This window comes from Aethalodelphis obliquidens, unplaced genomic scaffold, assembly GCF_003676395.1.
Source record: "Aethalodelphis obliquidens isolate GAN/ISIS:26980383/991018 unplaced genomic scaffold, ASM367639v1 scaffold9, whole genome shotgun sequence".
In the NCBI taxonomy this organism is placed as follows: Eukaryota; Metazoa; Chordata; class Mammalia; order Artiodactyla; family Delphinidae; genus Aethalodelphis; species Aethalodelphis obliquidens.
This window is the reverse complement of record NW_020837953.1, coordinates 4,934,054-4,954,677: the sequence shown is the minus strand read 5'-3', so window position 1 is coordinate 4,954,677 and position 20,624 is coordinate 4,934,054. Positions and strand designations below refer to the sequence as shown.

Below are 20,624 nucleotides of genomic sequence, written 5' to 3'. Positions count from 1 at the left end.
TACGTTACTGGCTGTCAACAGAATAAACACACCTGCCCAGGTCTAAACATACAGTGACGACGAGAAACCAAAGGGGAATGATTTCCCGAAGCTTATAATTATTTGTTTTTCCTTCTCTCTTCCTTTACCCCATCTCTTTTTTTTAAAAAAAAATCCATTATTCTAGTTCCACATTAGCAAAACTCAAGGATTTTTCAAAAACTCCTAACAAGATTTGGCGCTAGTTCAGTACTTTGAAAAGGGGTGAATTAGAATCACAGGAAAGTGAAATTGGCTCCTGTCAGCAGGATGACAGGCTCTCAGCACACTCCTGGGGGGGCGGGCAGGGGGGCTCTCAGACAGGCCGTCAGCTCTTTCTCCGCTGCTGCGTCGCTCTTGGAGAGGCTACTCCTGCGGTCCAGATGGCACCCAAACGGTAACAAGAAATATTGGATGGAGTTGAAATCAAGCGAGAGCAGCAGAGGCTCAGGCTGAAGGCAGAGCAAATCAGAGCAAATCACAAACGGAGAGATGTCACAGCAGAGGAAAAAATAGTCACGGAGGGCTCTGCCTGCTGCTCTGACAGCCGTTCCCTGTAAAATGCTTTTCCTTTTCTTCGCTGGAAGAATGCAGATTTTATATCTTAGGCATTCATTTCCTTACGCCTTCGTTCCTGGATTCAGCTCTCAAGGCGTTCATTTCATAATTAATAAACTCTCCTTGAACGCCTACACTGGGCCAATATTGTGAGCACCGGGATGCTGTCCCTTCTCTGAGCTGTAACAGTCAAGTGAGGGAAATGGGAGGATGCCCATTCAGGTCAGAGCAAGAGGAGAGTTATGACAGGGGTACCGCACTGAGGATTTTCACGGCGCATGGACCACTTTCACTGCTGCAACGCCATTCACAGGACTGAAGCCAACTCCACTGCAAATGACCAAAACAAGAATTCTGTTCTCATGCGACTGGAATTTGACTAGTTTATCCATCTCTTGAATTTTTCTTTATTGTAAAATTAGGGAACTATCCACCTCACAAGACTGAAGATTTCCCTGTATAAGATTTGAGGTAATAGCTTAATTAGTACAGTGCCTGACATATAGCAAAAAGACCTCCACTAGTGGGTCAACGATTCAGTGGAGTATCCTTTCAGAATACTATGATGATTTTATAGACCTATTTGATGGCATTTTTGAAAGTTTTATGAATTGTAGAATTGCAGAGGAGTAAAATTAGAAGAGGCTATAGAGATCTCAAACACAACTCAACCCTATATTTTTTTCAGATGAAGAAACTGAGGCTTTCAAGTTTTTCAAAATCATGATAATGTTAGTGGCCGAGCTGGGATGAAACCCCAAGTTCCCAACTCCTAGTCTAGTTCCTTTATTTCCATCACAATTCCCCTCATGGGTGAACAGACTTAGAGGAGGCAAGAAGAAGTAAGAGCAGAGAAACCCAGCTCACAATTTACAACAAGGAAACTTAGCCCCAAGGAAAGCTCAACTTGCTTATATGTAAGACAGCAAGAGAACTGTCTCCTTCACAGAATTCCGAGGATCAAGAGAGGTGACGTTCACCAACAGTCTAGACTTGGAAGGCAGCCTGTAAGTTTGAAGCCAGAGGAAAGCTGTGAGAGCATTATCTAGACTTGTCTCACATTGATTATCCAACCTATAAATAGTTTGTAACTTTGTGTCATGATTTCACCTGCCCTCTTAACAGGTCTCTCAGTATATTCCTTACCGTCTCAGGCCTTGGTACAAGCTACTCCTTGTGATGGGCTGCCCTTCCCATCCTTGTTCATCAGGAGACCCTGGAGACTTGGGTCTACTCACCTGTTCCAAGCCTTCCTCTAAGGCCCTCAGGATGGACTAGATGATCCTCCTCTGGGCATCACACATGTCCAGTTATAATGGTTGATTGCTTTCTCTCTTCTCTACTACAGACTATGACCTCGTGACACTAAGTTCCTTGTATGGGAAACAGTATCTTATTCATCTTTGTATTCCTAATGTCTAAATAGCCCAGGGGCTAACACACAAAAACAAAATACACTGAACTGACAGATTTAAAAAAACAGAAAGAGTAAATGGATGAACTTGCATATACAAGAGAATAGAAAACTGAACAGAAAGAAACTTGGTGATAGCATGATTTACAAGGCAGAGGGCATGGTAGTCCTTATGGTGTTTTCAAATGCTCAGCATGTATGTGTGCGCGCGCGCACACACACACACACACACACACACACACACTCACTCACTCACAGAGACATGGCATTTGCTATCGTAAACTCCACAAAGGATGTCGTATCCACTGTCATTTGACCTAATGAGACTTTGTAATCAGAGTAAATGGCTCTGGCTCTAATTTCAAAGAAATACTAGGGGGATGTTCCAGAAAAAGTTATAAGAACAGAAATATGCTATTCTTCTCGCTCTTCTAATATCTGGCTGGCATTTTCTTCTGAATTCAAGTCCTTCCCATTAGCGAGACCCATCGGCGGCTCGAGGGTGGCAGTCAATCTCTGACATTCCTCACTACTCGAAGTCCAGCCAATACCTGGCCTTACCATCCTCCCCAGCAAATGATAAAATGATTGCATCCCATACTGTCCAGACTCAAACTTAACAGGTCCAAAGAATTTTTGATCTCCCCAAACCTGTTCTTCCCTTGTCTTCTGATTTCTGTAAAGGCTACCAACTCAGGCCTAGATGCTCAAATCCCCAAGTGTCAAAGTGATTCTCCATCCCTCTCTCTCCCACACCCTGACAGCCAATCATTCTTTAAGAAACTCTGATTCTATCTCTAGGACGTGCCCCAGCTCCTCTGCCTGCCCCTCTCCTTCCCCTCGGCAGCATTCTCTTTTGCCTGGACTGCTGCTTCTAACACTTTCCCCCTTAAGTTCATCTCCCACACGGCAGCCAGAGTGATATTTTAAAATGATCAGATCAGGTTCACTGCCCTGATGAAAACCCTCCACCGTCTTCTGTTACACTTGGGATAAAATCCAAACTGCTTACCATTATCTATACTACTGTCCATGCTCAGCTGCTGCCTCTGAGTCTGAGCTCATCTGCCACCACTCTCCCCTTTCCCACCACACTCTGGCCAACACCAGTCTTCTCCGTGTTCCTGCTGGACCCCTAGAACACTCCTGCCTCAAGGCCTTTGCCCTCGTCTTTCCCTGTCCTGATTCTACTCTCCACCTGGTTGGTTTCTTCTCGTAATTCAGATCTTGGCTCAGGTGTCATGTCCCTAGAGACCTCCTCTATGTACCTACATACAGTCACAGCTCCCAGCTCTTGTCACATTTTCCTCTTCGGTTCTGTGCTCTGAGTGTCTGTTTACTTGCTTGTTGGCAGCCTTCTCCCGTGAACCGTGAGCTGTGCAAGGGACGGGACCTGGTCTGACTTGTATAGCCCCTGTGTCTGTGCGTGACATATGATGGACACTAGACCATATCTGTGGAAGGAGGAAGGAAAGAATGCTTGAACAGAAAAATGCATAAGTGACCAGAGGCTAGTTCTAGGAGGTACCTTCCAGTATTGCAGAAACTATAAAATTAAAACAAAAGGGGCACTTTGTGCGTACTACTATAGGGTCAAGGGAACACCACGTTTGTCACTTTGACACCTGTGCTCTGATCTCTGTCTTTTTTTCCTGTTTGTTCTCTGGTGCTGGACACCCCAACTCTGAAGACAATGGAGACAGGGCTACAGGATGGCATATTCAATGAGATCTCATACAGATCCCACAAGCAGAGACCCTCTTTACCTGCGTCCTTGCTATGTCCTATGAAAGACCTTTTTAATTTAATCAGTATCTCTGCTTATGTCACAAGTGGTTGAGATCCTTATTTCTGGTTTTTCTAGGTCCATCAAGTCCCCCAATGTACAAGTTACTCTTGATCCCTCTCTCTCCCACACCCTGACATCCAATCATTCGAAGAAATGCTGATTCTGTCTCTAGAACATACCCCAAACAGTCCATTCTGGTCTAAAGAGAAAGGAATGAGCTAAATAGTAATATTAAGACCTCATCCCTTCTTGGCCAAGCAGGGGTCAAGCAGGATGATAATCATAATAGTTGATGCTTAGACGGAAGTTCCTCTGTATGAACCAGCCACTATTCTAAGGTGCTTTCGTACAATAACTCATTTAATTACCATGACGAATGTAGGTGTTATTGCTATCCTCATTTTCAGAGGAGGGAACTGAGGCACAGAAGGGTCAATGAACTTGCCCAAGGTCACACAGCTAGTAAATGGCAGAGCTAAGATTTTCACCTAAGTGGGTGAGCTTTGAAGTACATACTCTTAAGAATTATGCTAGGGTGAGAAGAACAAAAGGTGTGAGACAATGTGTGTTTTACGATGAGGGTGAGACGTAAGGGTTCTGGAGGGAGCAGCCACAGTGGGTTGTTCAAGTCCGTGCCAGGTCCACGGCCATCCTCTCTGGAGGACCACGGCCCAATCACACTGCAAGTGTTATCCCTACAGTGATGACAGGGGTAAGGGGGCTAGGACTTCCGAGGTGACAGTGGAAACAACAGCCTAGACACAGACAAAGAGACAAGGCTACCAGATTACAAATACAGGAAGCGGGGAGAAAACCAGAGTACCATGTTGACGGCACGCAATGGTGGGAAGGAGTAATACTGGAGATAAGGCAGCTGCTAAGCTGCTGGAAAGAAACATGATGACACGCCGACAGGACTCTCTGATAGGTAGAAAAATGAGAGGTGGAGAGGCGGAAAAGTAGTGTAACAAGTGAGAGCGAATGTCACCTTAACATGGAGTCGTTCTTTATGCACAAGTGGAGAAGCAAGGGCCTCATCCTGCATCATCAGACTTTACTTCCGTCTCCCCTTAGCAACCCAACCTCAATCTTCTCATTCACAAAATGGAGAAAATAATAGTTGTCATGTTAACTAAACTAGATAAACGTAGTGGAGTGTTGGAATCCAGTGGGGGAACTTTGTAAATCTCCCATTATATATAAACATATGCAAGCCTTTTACCAAAGCAGATCTACAGGGCTGGGGGCCGAGGAAGTTGTGTTTTAAAAAGTGTCACCAATGACTGTTGGGCAATATGGTTTTTGGGAATCACTGAACTAGATACAGCTTGCCAAGCAATGCACACACTCCCTGGCCCCCAGTAAGTGCTCTGCAAACAAGCAGTGCTCTACTTGTTTCTTGTAACGAGGTTTTTACGCTTTAGGTTGGGACTGTCACTGATCTATGTATTTTTGTTCTCCACGATCGTTAATATATCACTTTCTCCTTTTTTACAACTGGAGTTCATTATTCTTCTGCGACCACTAATAACAGCAGTTAAGGGAGAAAGAAAGAGCCTCAACACGATGACTTGTCCAGAAATGCTGAATTACTGTACCAGCAGAGCATGAGTATCAGCCTCAATGGATGTTTATGGGCAAACTGTAAATTACAGCTCTGCTCGTTAGAGTTGCTGTAGTTAAAGTTCTGTAAATGTTAATGATCTGTATTAGAGGAATAAGGATAGACTCACAGCGGCAGCAGTTAACAGATAGCCCTGAATCCCATTTTCTTAGCATGTCACAGAGCTCCAAGGAATTTCGTTTACGCCACTGAAGGAGCAGGCGTGCACTGGGGCACCTGTATCTTGGGGACAGTTACTGTCTTTGCTTTAGCACAGGTAGCACGATTGGCAAAGAGTTTCAGGAACAAAATGGATAGAGAGCGCCTCTCTTCTGTTTGAACTCTCACTACGTTCCGGTCTTAGAGACAGCTGGACCCAGTGGGAAGAGCGTTCACTGTGCTTGGGTAGCACGGACCCACACCCTGGTCTGCCTCAGATCACTCCCATTCCTGCCTACCGTGCTCATGGAATTATTAATAGCACCCGCCCCCCATTCCATTTCAAAAGTGACCCAGTCTGGATGATAAACTAGGTCACGCTAGCTTCAGGGTCAGAGAGAGCTGGATTAGATTCTTAGTGATGCCTCTTCTGGCTGTGCTGATTTCACTTCTCTTATCTTCAACAGCCTTTATAGTAGAGAAGAGACCTACATCTTAGGGTTATTTGGAAATGTCTTGACGCAGGGCGTTAAGTGCCTTCCACAGGCCCTTGCTTGGTGGTGCTCAACATTTGGTAGTCACAGTTGTTTGTTATCTTCACCCCACAGCCCTGGCACTCCCCTGCAGGTTCAGCCCCCTCCCCTGTTAAACTTGATCTTGTTGGCATTACTGCTCGGGCAGGGAGAACTGAAGGCACTCCAGCCCCTTACTGCCCCCAGGGACACTAAAAGCACCCTAGAGGTTGAGCCAGGTCTCACTCGTCATATTTCTTGAAATACTTGGTACAGTCCTTCGTTCATAGAACAGCTCATAATAATGACTATGGCTAACACTTATTGGGTACTTACTATATGTCAGGGGCTGTTCTAAATGTTTTCCATGCGTTACCTTATTCAAGTCCTCAAAAGAACTCCATGAGGTAGGTACAACAGTCATTATCCTCATGTTATAAGCGAACACACCGAGACTCAGCGAAGTTTAAATAACCCACCCAAGGTTACGTAGCTGGTAATGGAGGGAGAAACTTTTCAAGCCTAAGTAGTCAGTCTTCAAGGCTCACACTTTTAAGTGTCATCCCATGATGCCTACCAAGTACTGAGTACCTACTCTGGGCAAACATGACCGCGATCACATCTGTTCTCGTATTTAATCCTCACAGGAACCCAGCGAAATAGCTCTCCCCACACTGTTAACTGGTCACTAAGAAGAATCCAAAAGATAAAGCACCTTGCCTAGAGTCACACAGTTCAGAAGTGTACAGTTCTGTGTTTCACAGATACTGAGACCCCCCCACCAGGTGGAAGAAGTTAACCGTATGCTGCCCACAGCGCTTAGACCACAGACCAGTTGAAACCAAAAGGTTGATGATGTTGACTCCCTATTACCTCACCACCAACCAATCAGAAGAACGTCCACCAGCTGATCACATACCCCACGATCTCCCTCCCTCAGCCTGTCTTTTAAAACCTTTCCCCGAAAGCCATCAGGGAGTTCAGGTCTTTGAAGCAGTAGCTGCCTGGATTCCTTGCTGGGCTCCGTGCAATAAACACTGCACGTTCCTGCACCACACAAAAAAAAAAGAAGTGTAAAGCTCCGAATCACTTCACATTTTGTGCTCTTTCTGCTGTTACTGCTTCCCAAAGACCAGACTCCCGAACTGCATTCAGAATTTGATCATCGAATAACAAAGCCTTGTTGGGAAAGCCACGTGAATAAGCTCCTGTCTGCCGCGCAACTTCTCCCACCCACGGAACTAACTGTGGGTTCCTTTGACAGTGGTTCTCACACAACCCTCTTTGCATCTCTTCCCTTCTAGAACCTTCTGTCCTTCAGAGAGAGGAGGGGAGGGGGCTTCCAGGCGGATGGGCCTTGGGGTTCCAACCTGGTTCCAACCACATCTCCTCTTTCATCTGTTCGTCTAGACGGCTACCGGGCACACTTCATTCGAATAAAGATTTCTGGGTTTTATCAAAAGCTTGAAGACCATCCCTCCAGGAAACCAGTGGTAGGTATTTTAGCAGAGGAGTGGAATGATCACTGTTTTATCCAGATGGGATTTTTGCCAACACACAACTGAGCACGCAGAGCACCAGACGACTGCTGACACTTACCCCTCCATATCTGCATCTATGGGAAACAAGTTTCGGGAATGACTAACAGTGAGCTGTCTACAACTCTGTCTGATTCCATTCATGAGAGCCCTGATTTGCCACCCTGGGAGAGAAAGCCAGATATCATTCAAGGCGATAATGTGACCCGGCCCCAACGTGAGCCAGGGGCTGAGAACAGAGAAGAAGATGAGAGGGATTACTACTGTCTTTGGCAAGAACCTGAAGACAGCGAATGGAAGGGCTGAGGTACAAATACTCTTGGAAGTCAGAGTGATAAAACAGCATGTTTGTAAATGACAGAGCTCTGGGAGAGGAGACAGGGAGTTTGGTTCAGATCACCTGGTTACCTGACTGCCCAGTTTGCCACCTTGGACGTAGCTTGTGTTTGTCTAACCCTCCACATCCACGAGACCTTCCAGATTTACCCTTGACATCCACTCAAATGTACACGCCTCCCCTACCTCCCCCCTTTCTCTTGTCTGCAGGGTCTCACCCTCAGTCCAGACCCACCCACAGTGGTCCTCAGTTGCCTACCCCACAATGCTTTGCCCTCAGAACCATTCTTGCCGTTCCCTGCTCTGTGCTGAATGACAGTGGCTGATCCCTGTAAACTACATTGCCCAGGCTCCCTTGCCAATCCATCTCCACTTAAAGTTGACCAACAGGAGGCAGGGGTCAGAAATTGGCTGGTGGGAGGGAGGGAGAAACAGTGAATTTCTTCCCTGCTCTCTTTGGGCAGTATTGTTGCAATGGCTGAGTCTCTCCATGGTTTCCACCAGACAGCCCCTTTCACTATGGTCTCGGCTCCCACCAGGCAGCTCCCTCTGTGGTCTCAGTGCCTGATGGCAGCCCCAGCTTCTGGGCTCTGCCGACACCATTGCCTTCCTCTGTCCTTTTAGTGCTAGGGTTCACTCTAGTAGTAACTTCCAACTGGGACTCATCTGGGTTGGCCCACTGTTTCCCATTTGGCTTTTCAGCTTTTCTAACACCTTGGTAACTAGTTCCGCATGTTCTTTCCCTTTATTAAATTGCCTGGTGTGGGTTCTGTTTTCCTGACAGAGACACATAGGTAACTCCACTAGCTACATAACGGTCTCCTCCCCACCTGCCCAGCCACCTGCCGCACGCCACCAGAGTGATGTCGAAAAATACAACTCCAACAGTGTCACTCCACCACCTGAAAGCAACAGTGATCTCCCAACAAGTCCCAGCTTCTCAGCACCCCATTTCAGGCCCTCTGCTCCCTGGGGCCGGCTTCCCTTGGTATCCTTGTCTCCTTTCCCATGAAGGCATCCTGTGGTCCTGCCATCCCAGACTGCTCATCAGTGCCTGGGATACGTGAGGCTTTTCCACATTTCAGTGCTTTTAAACATTCGGTTCCCTCTTCCTGAATACTGTTCCACCCGTTCTCCAGTGCCAAACTCCCATCATCTTTTAAGATGACACCTAAACTCTATCCCTTGGGTGAAGACCTCACTAAACTCACTCAGGCAAAGTTTACTGCCCCATCCACTCTGCTCCCATAGCATCTTGGACACAGCCTTTCACAACCTTGATTATATTGATTGTAATTGTTTTCATATGTCTATCTTCTTCTTGAGACCATTAAGATTCTTAAGCAGCTGGTCTTGTTCATCTTTATATCTCTAGGGAATAGCACACTGTCTGGCAGGTAGGAGGCTCTTAGTAAATATTTGCTAAATGGATGAGTGAAAGAATAAATAAGTGAATAGAAGTTGTAAGGAACTCCAAAAAATAAATAAATAAAAAAGGGCTTTGTAGCAATCAGATGGCTGGGATTACAAAAGTAATGAAGGTCTGTCACTGCAGGTATGTGAATTGAAACCCAAGAGTCAGAGATGTTCATCTGCACTTATCACAAACCTTGGGGGATTCTTGCTTTGGTGGGAAGGCTAAACTAGATAGCATCTCTTAATGTTCCTATTAACCCTAAGATTCTAGAAATTTAGGATTCTATCCCAGGAAAATTTTTAAGTACAGCTAAAAGAAAGTCCACCCAAGAAACATCAGAAGAGGCAAGCTTCTCTTTCATTTGTGGGAATACACAGATTCAGATTCCTTTCCCTCACTTCGGGATGATATCCTCCCTTGTGACACCTATGTTAACTGTGTTGTGATCATTATAATTTCCCTACAAGGTGGCACTTAAGGAGGAAGTGAAATTGACAAATGTTCAGACTAGATTTAAGCCAATTACGCAACATCTTGATCCAGATTTCAAACGAAAGGAAAAACTAACCGCTAAATTGTGAATGAAATTTTATTTGCCATGAACGATGGGGGACGGGGGTGTAGGGAAGAGCTGTCCAGAGAATTCTTGAAATTCTTCACATGAATGGATTGCCTCTTCCTACGTTTGCAGCAGAGAAATAGAAATAAATCTAGGGCAAGGAAAACCAAGCAGATGCTGATTGTAGGGGGACAGGGGTCTCGTAGAAAAACACCAAGGAGTTTGGGGGGTTGGGGGAAGGGGTGGCAAAACGGACAGCTTTCTGAGCTTCGGAGGTGGGTGGCTTTCATTGAGATGTGCTCCTTAACATTCAAAAATATCTTTTCAACATCGGGATGAAGAAAGTGCGCCAGGCAGAGCGAGGGTTCAGGAATGGCTTAGACACGGCCACACCCTCATAGAATTCAGTCTACAGGTTGAGGGAGATGTTCACAGCCAGGCAGGGAGTGTTGGGCCTCCGGAGCTCTAAGTGCTCAAAACCAATGAGTAATGGGAGATGGGAACTGAAGCCTGAGTACTAATTCTGAGCAGGTGAGGGTAAGGTGATTCTGACCAGGAGATGGAGGACTTTGCATTTTCTTTAATTCTAAAGGCAGTATATTTTAGTGGAAATTGTGTGGGTGCCTGAGGCAAACCAACGTAGGTTCAAATTCTGACTCTGATCGTGGGTAAGTTACGCGACCTCTCGAAGCCTCCGACTCCTTATGAGTTAATGACAGCTACCTCCTCGCAGGGTTGTGATTACTGAAGGAGAGAAGCCGAGACCAGAGCCTAGGCTGTCCGTGGCACAGAGCAGATGCTCAGTGGGGTCTGCCTGCTTTTTCCCACAGCTACGTTAGCTTTAGGTACGGGACATATGGCTACTGTCCTGGCGTCATAAAACAAAGGAAGAGACCGAATGGAGGCCTGGACTTCATAGCCGATCATCCGGATGTTTACCAGTTTCTCCCAGCCTGGCTCCTTTTCAGGATACAGACAGATCTAGAGCCCTGATTTCAAGCTCTCTAGAAGGACACTAAGGAGGAACCATTTTTTAAGCACCTACTCTGTGCCCAACGCTTGCTCAGTGATATGACTTGATTATAATACTTGGTAAACTTCTTCCCATCCAGGGCACTAACTTCACAGGGCCAGCCCATAACTTATTGCTGGGCCCTTCAGGGTGTGCTCCTTTAAAGCCAGGTGATAATAATGAAGATACGAATGGGGCCTGCGGGGTACACGGCTTCGCAGCTGAGCTACTGGCAGCAAGACGATGAGTTAAGTACATAGGGGCAAATGGAGCGCCAGAGGAGATGAATGATTCTGAGGTCCACCACTGTAGTCACCTTCCCAATACAAGGATTCCCTTATAGAACCATCTATCTGCTGCTTGAATACTCCTAGGGGCATAGAGCTCGCTACTCTGAGAGGCTGTCCCTTCTGAAAATCAGCTCAGATGGCCTGAAATTTCTTTCTCATCTTGAGCCCAGTTTTGCCCTCTCTTGTCACTAAACTTGAGCCTTTCTCTTAATCATAGGACAGCACGTAAAATAAACAGAAGCAGCTAGTACATACCATCCCTCAATCTTTACTTCCACAGCGTCTCATGAAAGCAACCCCTCACTATCACAGGAAATGCTTTCACATTGCCGCGTGAGTCTCCCGAAAGGCCTGAGATGTTGGTAGTGGATGGTCATCCGTTCCGCTTTGCAGCCCAGCGAAAAAAAGTCTCAGGAAGTCGAAGTGATTGACAAAGGGAGGAAAGAACCTCAGGGAGGTCTGATCATTCCTTTCAATTTCTGAATCCGTGTTTCACCAAAAAGAAATTAATGTCGAGGTCAACGTATCCATCTGACAATCTGTGTCCTTCCTATTTACCACCATGCCAAACTTTTCAGAATCTCTCTTTTGAAGGCCGGAAAAAGTTCAGCTAGAATTCACTGGCTCATTATCACCAATAATTAGCAAGTCTTTTATGCCTAATACAACTACATAAAAGGCTTTTAAACTGGGCAATTTAAAAGGTGAAGGATAAAAGATCTTTTACAGCTGAAAGAATATTACATGAGGGCGTAAGCGGAGGGGAGAAGAAAAGCGCAGAGTATTTCTCATGCAAAAATGGCATAAGTCATACTAAGATTTAGGCCTGTGTCGTTGAAACAGTGTGACCTTCACGGTAAGTCTCAACCAAGTTCAGTGCCGCGGGGCATAAAAGGGTCTGAAATGGGCCCTTCAGCAGCCTGTGAATGCCCCGCTGTGGAACTAGATCATGTCCAAAGGCTAACAGAGTGCAAAAAGCACTAAATAATGAACGCAGACACTTTCTTCCCTACTTAGGAATGTGCTTTTTTGACATTCCCAAAGAGGCCAGGGTATTTGTCTAAAAGAACATGACAGCATGGTCAGTCAGCTGGCAGAAAGGGAGACTACCTGTCTTCCCCCAACGTCTTTGAGAGGGAAATTGATGAGAAATGGATGAGAAATTAACCAGGTCTGAGTGCTGCTAAGTATGGACTCAGGAGCCAGGACCCCAGTGATCTGCCCAGAAGTGCTCCCATGCCTCATCTGCCTGTTCATATCCTGCTCATCCTTTAAGGCTTTGCCCAAGTTGTACCCTCTTTCCTGAAACCTTCCTAACTCTAGCCATCCAACATCTCCTGTCAGCAAGCATTTATGCCACTGGATTTCAGAGACCCTGACATAGAAATAGACTCACATATTGAAGATACAGGAAAGATTAGCCCCCATGCAAAGCTTTTGACTGCCTGGACCAGGAAGGGATGAAATGTATATTCCTAGGAGTGAGTGGGATTAATCCGTATCTGGGCTTAGAGTTCCCAGGAAATGGTGGAGGGGAGCAAAGTATGACCTTACGGACAAATCTGCCGGAAGAAGGGGCTATTACAGGTGCAAAGTAAAATAAGCAAACAAAAGCATCCTAACGTGTTATTTGACAAAACAGAACAAGAAAAGGGTCAGTACATCTGAGCATCCTATGGTCATGGGACAAGGGGGATGTAAAACTACCACAGGGATGAGTAAATGTGAGGGAGTGAAGACATGGAATTGGCTTTCTGCCTAGACCTGGGGCCCAGCTAATCGAAACAAAACTTTGCTCCCGTAAGTTGATGCACTGAAGTGGGTAAGAATGCTGTAACAAACGCAGTGAATTCTAACTTCTGCTGCCCTAAAACTCTGAAATCCCCAATACATCAAATATGCCACCTTACTGAGGATATCTCTGACCATGGAACAGTGATGACGAGCCACTAGACAGAGGTCTAGACAGAGGTTCTAGAGCTGAGATCAAGGGATCCCGTCGGCTTCAAGGACTACAAAAATTTACATGTGCACACACGTTTCTTTCTGGGGAAAGAGTCTACCAGCAAAATCTCAAAGAGATCAGAAATCCCAAGAAGAGTTACCTTAGGGATAGTGATGATTAAAAGTGATTCCTGTCCTCAAGGAGCTCACAGAAAAGTAAGGAAGGCAAATAGAATAATAGCTCACAGCTACTGAATCCTTACAGTGCACCAAGCACTGTGCCGATTCACATACTTAAGCCCATTTAGTCTTTAGGCAAAAACTACACAGGGCTGTCATTAACCCCGAAGTCCAATGGCTCACATAGATACATTAAGAGAAAATAATCCTTTATGATCATTGCAAAGAGAAGGACAGAGGTATCCCAGAGGGGCTGATTACTCTGGGGTAAGAAAGGCTTCCCAGAGGAGGTGTGTCATCACCTAGAATACTTGGCGATCCCCAGCTCCGTGAGAACTGCTGGCTGGTACCCTGCTTGTTAGAGCAACAAATGGAAATGTTTGCATTTAATCTACTCCATATCCCCACATAAATGTTTCCTTTAATCTTCTAAACAAAGCTACAAGGTAGGCGTTACTTTCTTTTTACGTATGAGCACAGTAAGGCTTAGAGATGCAAAAATCTACTCAAGGACCCTTAGTAGGTGGCCAGGATGAGAGCCACACCCAGATCTGACTCTGAAGACCCGGTGGCCATTTCTTTTGGGGCTGGTTGGTGGCTTTCCCCAACCACAGCCCCAAGCTGAGTCCCTTATTAGGACTCCACGCAGACCCGTCCCAAGGAAGAAGAAACCAGGTGGTCCCTAGACCAATAGGCCATTGGGCAGTCTCCCTTCTTGTGGGAAACTTGTGGGAGCCCCAAACTCCCTGGAAGCTGCCTAATATGGCCTACTTTGGTTGTCTTTGGTTTGTCTTTCTGGGTAAGGAGCAGGTGGTGAGGGAGCAAATAGTGACAACATGGCAGGGATTTTCGGGGCACAGAGGTATCCTAGGGAAGGTACGCTCAGCAGAGAGGCAGGGCTTCCGGGGGGAACCTGGAACACAGGGAGATGTCAGAGCAGCGGGGGACATGGGGTATAAAGCACCTCTGGGAGGTTTAGGCAAGTGGGACAAACTTTCCAAAACATCGACTATTATCTCCTCAAATCATCTTGCAAGCTAGGTTCCAAAACCCCTTTTGGAAGATGAGAACACTGAGACTCAGAGGGGCAAGGAGACCTATCAGATGTCCCACAGGCAGTAAGAACAGGAACTAAGATTCTAGCTGCATCCATCTGCCTCTAACTTGAAATTGTGCTTTTCACTTCCTGCCTCTCACAGGCTTTTATTAATACTCAGGTAGTTCATGGAAAAGCCATCATCACCATCAGATGGTTCTAGGACTTTATGGAAGAGTGGGTTGGGAGCCACTGCGGGCCATTCAGGCAGCTCCGATATTTTCCAAGCAAAACCTCAGTATGTATCGTTAATGACTATTTTGGAATCAGAATAACAGGGAATTCCCATTAAAAAAAGTAGCAGGGATTATCATAAATTCCTTCTACGGGGTAGAGCCATTCATATATTTATTATATATAATAAATATATACTATTCCTAGAGCAGCTGTGAACCAGACCCGGGCTTGCTCCTGGTAACACAAGGACCTCAGGAAGCTCCTGGAAGGAACGAGGAAGAAGAATAATTCCAACACTGTGTGGTCAGAGGTATTCCTGGAAGAATGAGAAAGTCTCCCCAAAACACAATGCTTGACACTAAGCTAGGATGTTGGGGGAAGGCGTGACTCCCCCAGGAAACTGTAGAGTTCCATCGAGCTGGACCAGGAGAGGGCAGGTCAGAGATACAGAGAGGCTGGGACCCGAGTGCCGGGTACGTCAGGCTGAGGAGTCTGAAATTTTTTGTTTTTTTTTTTTCGGAGCTATTAAGCATGGAGGTGGTGTGGCCAGACGGGTTAATAACTTCGCAAAACCAAGGCGGCAAATGGAGCATGTTTCCTCCTGTTAGGGGCAAGTGAGGCAATTTAGGCACACACTGAATTGGAGGGAGCTGTGTGATAGGGGCTGGACCTAACTGAAACTCGAAGCGCAGACCGGTGTCTCCGCGACACGGAGGCTTGATTAAACGCAAAGGGCTCGGGGAGAAAAACTGCTCTTTCCCTGCGCGGCACCACGCTGCATGCCTCCTACTCTGTTTCCAGGCTCGGGGTTTTTTAAGGGGCTGGTATTCAGACATGTCTTTTCAGTAAAACTAATGTGCATTGGGGTTTTGGAAGCAGTATTTAGGTGGGATATGGTGGTTTCAAGGTATTGGCAGAGTGGGGCAGAGAAATGGACGTGGATCCGAAAGAAAGTTCACTAGGAAAAAGGGGAGCAGGGGCAGGGGAGGGTAAGAAGGGACCAGAAAGACTCCCAACTGGGGGATCCAGAAGCTCGAATCAGGAAGGCGCAGCAAAGGCTCGTCTTGCCCCTCCAGCCATTCAATGTTTGAATCCCTGCTCCCTGCCTCCGCCCCATAATCTTTCTGACAGGTGGTCTCCAAGGCTCTGCGAGTATAGCTCCAGTGACAGGGAGCTCACTCCCTTGGGTGCCAGAGTTCCACCCTTGAGCAGCTCTCACTGTCAGCAGGTCACCCTCACTCGGAGTTCGAGCTGGCTTTCTCGTAGTGCCACCTACTGGTCTCGGTTCTGAGAGTTGGCTGATACAGAGCAGTATAATCCCCCTTCCATTTAACGGCCCTGTGGATGCCCATCTCCACATTTATGGTTTCCTTTCTCCAGGCCAAACATCTCCAGGCCCTTTAGCTGCCCCTCATGGGATGGGGTTTCAAACGTTATTATTAATCTCATCTTGAAACATGTGGGATTGTCTTTATGTCTCTCACAGTATGGGGTCCACAACTGATAACAATGGTCCAGATAAGGTCACTTAGCCTCGTAACAGCTCTGTTAGGACCAGAGCTGGGATTCTTGAGGGTCAGCATGACTTCAAAGCCCATGCTCTTTCCACCCATTGTTGAATGAGATCAACAGTGACTAAACGCCCCAGTTCTTCTTACATACGCTGTGGCAAAGTCACATGTCCCCCTGCTCTAGAGTCTGCACTGGCTCCCCAGGGCTGCCTGGATTATGTGGAGGGTGCCTTCTGACTGCCAGCTGAAGGCCTTAAATATGGTTCCGAGCCCAGCAGTGGCACAGAGCTGAGGATTTTCCTTTGTGTCTCAGATTTCCAGGAGTCCCACTAGCAGATGGGGTCCAGGTATATAGTAGGCTCTCTGGGTTCTCTGCGAGCCCACGATACCTGCTACAGTGTGCTGCCCACTGGCTGGACCCTTATACACTCCAAAGGCTTTGGCCAGCCCTCCCTCTGACCCTCTGAAGCTTCTCGACCACTTTCAAACTGGGTGGACAACTCTCTTCCTAGAACCAAGAACTGCCCCCTGCTTGACCAGGTATAATGAAGTCTTTGGCTGGAGACTTTTTCCATAAAACACCTGAGACTCTGAATCCCTTGGACACCGTAGTTTGCATGATTCAACTCATTTCCACTCATGGGGCCAGACCTTCATGCAGACCGACACCCCCTCCTTGACCCCATCATTTCTGCCTCATGCCCCCTTCCCCCTGACCCACTGAGGAGCTCCCCAGCAAAGCCATACAGGTTGGGACACGTACCCAGAAGGGCGGCTCCCTTCCTCGGACTGCAGACATAGCGTCAACATAAAGCCGGTCATGGGAACCCAGCAGAAGGGAGGAGATATACTTACACTTACAGGTTGACTTTTTGGCACATCATAAACACCTTCCTTCTTTTGGCTGGTGGGAACCTATGGAAAAAGCAAACGTGACACAGTCAAAACACTCTGGTGCTACGCTTTCCAAGAATCAAGCAACCAGGCTTCCCCTCCAACGGTTAAGTATGTGTGAGCGCAGCCCTTGAGGGGCCCAACTTCCAGAAGAAGGGGCTGCTGGGATCATGAAAGCTGTGGGTGAGGTTCCTTCTCTCAGGAAAACTGGAGGAGGAGAGGGGGGATGTGAATCATTCTACAAGGGTCTGCCATGGGGCTCCTCACAGAACCACAGAATAGGAGGCAAAATGCAGAGACTTCAGAGATCACGGGGTGGAAAAACTAATCCTCATCTCACCGAAGACAAAAATGAGGCCCAGGGAGGTGCTAGGAGTTGCCTAAAGAGATTGAAAACAGTTTGCAGTGGAGCTTGAACGAGTCCATGCTGATTTGAGATGCAGGGTATTTAAAATACAGTAAATATCAAGGTCCTAGGACAAAGTACAGCTTCTGTTGGGATCATGTACAAACCATCTGATAATCACCAAACGTTTCTGCTCAAGAAAAGGGCCCATCAATGGCAGGAAAAGCGTGAGCGAGAATCCAGAAAATCACTGATGGTGTTTTTTTTTTTTTTTTTTTGCGGTACGCGGGTCTCTCACTGCTGTGGCCTCTCCCGTTGCAGAGCACAGGCTCCAGACGCGCAGGCTCAGCGGCCATGGCTCACGGGCCCAGCCACTCCGCGGCATGTGGGATCTTCCCATGCCGGGGCACGAACCCATGTCCTCTGCATCGGCAGGCGGACTCTACTCCCGCTACCAGGGAAGCCCTCTGATGGTTTTTAACGCGTATCTGTAACTTCTTCCCTCCCTCTCTTCTCTTCCTCATCCATCTGGTCTTATTGGGCCACGTGGTAACTATCAAGCCCCAAGCAGGTCACTTAGCTCCTCTGAGCTTCACTATTATAAACTGGAGTTACTGACTCTGCTACTCGCTCAGGTTACTGAGAGGATCCAAGGGAAAAGAGAGTAAATAATCAAAAACTATTAGGTACCATCATACTATAAAGTGTTAGAATGATCATTTCTTTTACCATTGATACATTATGTAAATATGTATCTAAAAACATATGAATAACTGTGGATGCGTGAGATACTTTTCAGATCAGTCAATCAGGGGCCTTGCTCTGAAACATTCCAGTTGGAAAGCAATCACTAGTTCATCCTCAGCAACTAGCAAAGCTTAACGCAAACCTCCATGGGAGGTAACAGCCAGCAGTGGTTTTCTAAATGTCTGATAACCTGTCTTTCTTTCCATCAGACAGAGAGCCCCTTAAAAGCAAGCACAGTGCCTAACAGCCAGTAGGCATTCGGTAGGTGTCTGCTGGGTAAGTGTACCATTGAGAATGGTAGAGAATAGTGAAGAAAAAGACAAAGTATCTTCTAGGCTGGGACCAGCTAACCACACCATTCTTCTTAAGATAAGTAAGAATTTGAGCTTATTCCTTGAGTCCCTTTGTCATTTTCACTCTCATTTACCTTAAAATCCTTACAATAACCCTAAGAAGTTGTTATTATAATCTCCACTTTACGTAGTAGAGAGTGAGGCTCAGAGTTGTTCGGGAAATTTGCCCAAAGCTTCAAAGGTGGTAAGTGATCAGATTCAAATGTAGCTCATTCTGGCTACGGAACAAGACATTTATCGCTAACAGTATGAGCTAACACTGCTAGGGCACTTTCTGTGTGCCAGGCATCACGCTAGACATTTGTGTTTACATACATTCTCATTCTCAGTCTTATCAGGTGAGGATGACAATCGTCCCCATGCTGCAGAAGAGGAAAAGGAGCCCTGGAGGGGGTCCCTCAGTCCGTGAACGGAGAGCCAGGAGCTTAAGCCTGGGCGGTCTGCCTTTGAACTGCTACAGCACATACAGCTGCAGCCCACCCCTGTCCCCACCATTCCCACAGCAGTTTCAGGTGCCTCTTGTCCTCTGACTTCACATCCTACACTCCCAGAAGCTCGTGCACATTCTTGTGAAAAACATGACTCTGAGTGAGCATGGCTGCGCAAAAGATGTACTTTCAGAGCCGCTTCTGCAAACCTTACTTTGCTGGTAGTCCATGAAAAATGTAATCTCTTTGCTCCTGATAAGTGAGCTCTGTCTAAAAGGAATACTCTAAGAATGCCTACAGAGTCCTTGTTAATGAGGGCCAATAAATTACCAGCCCTCACTTTTATTTTTTACTAGCTCACCCCTGCCTGAGCAAAACAAACAGTGTTTTTCTATTCCCTGTAATTCACTGCTCACTATGGGCACTTAGCAAGTTGAACCACAGCTGACTCTCAATTATGCCTGCAAATGGAGGAGAAGCAGTGGGACGGCGAAACCCAAACTGTGCATAATTGAAAAAAGCTTTTCTGCTTGGTTGTCCCATGGGTGAGATACCAATCTGCCTGTTTTTCCTTTAAGATTTATTTCTGCCGGGACATCTTCTTGGGAGACTTGTCTGACTCTCTAGGACTGATTTGAGCCTTCCTCTGTACTCTTGTAACCTCTGGTGCATCCCTTCATTAAGAAATAAGTTACCAAGAACCTAGTAAGTGTCACGCACTGTGCTTTACCCAGGACAATGGTGGCGAACAAGATGAATACGGCCCCTGATTTATCGGCGCTCCTTGACTTGCTGGGGGGAGATGGGAAAGTCATCAGGCTATTGAAGGAGGGTGTAAAATGTGCTTTATCTTATAAAGGAGCTGTCAAACCACATTGCAGCTTCCTGGTCACTCTGAATTCCGACTGATCTATAAGCTTGCCGAGGGCAGGGCGGTTATATTATTATCCTTGTTTCCCCATCTGTAAATGGAGTTTAAACAAGAAACTTCTAAGCATCAAACATTTACCACACGTGTGCTGAGGACAGAACACTAGAAGAAGCGCTAAAAGGATGAAGGCCAGAAAGTGCCTGGGTCCTGATTCTCATCTCCCCCGGCTGGTCCATCCCGTCTGTAGACCATTTCAGTAACATGATGGTGTGCAGAGTGATAACAGTTCTGGACCAAAAGGAGGCAGGAGGTCTGGTTCCTAATCCTGGCTCTGCCACAGGCTGTGTGACCCTGGAGAGGTCACTTTGCTCTCTGAACCTCAGTTTCCTCATCTGGTTGTCATGAGTACCCAAGGAGTTACCTACAATCGCCTGGAAGGTGGGGACCTGGCTGTGGTTGCTATTACATCCTCATGTGCCTGGCACAGGCTAGGTGCTCCATACATAATTACTTTTTGAATGAACGAATGAAATTAGTCTAAAAGCTATACATTAAGGACCATCCATACAGAAGACATTTTTAGTGCAGCAACATATTAACAGGATGGAGAGACAGGTTAAGAGCTGGGTGACACAGGATTAGAGACATACCATTTTAAAATAACAGTATGTGACATCTTGGGTGATTAAAAATGATTTTTGAATGAACAAACTTGGAGAATGTGCCCTTGGTGAGCTGTGATTTCGCTTATGCTGGAAGCTTGTTAACGTATGAAAGAACGCTGGGTTTAGAATCAGAGGCTCTGGCCTTGGGCCCATCACTTAAGTATGAAGGACTTGAATTTCTTACATTTAAAATGATAGTCATCACAA

At 46.5% G+C, this 20,624-nt stretch overlaps 1 protein-coding gene across 7 annotated transcripts in view; it reads right to left on the bottom strand.

Annotated features, from left to right (window-relative positions):
- The window catches only part of DAB1 (DAB adaptor protein 1), a 417,476-nt gene that overhangs the window by 45,251 nt on the left and 351,601 nt on the right, over positions 1-20,624 (bottom strand). For 6 of the 7 annotated variants that reach the window (XM_027108386.1, XM_027108387.1, XM_027108391.1 and 3 more), the window contains one exon: positions 16,969-17,028. In XM_027108386.1, coding sequence (XP_026964187.1) covers positions 16,969-17,028 — 60 coding nt within the window. The remainder of the gene's footprint in view (positions 1-16,968; positions 17,029-20,624) is intronic. The other variant, XM_027108389.1, reaches the window with a different exon arrangement.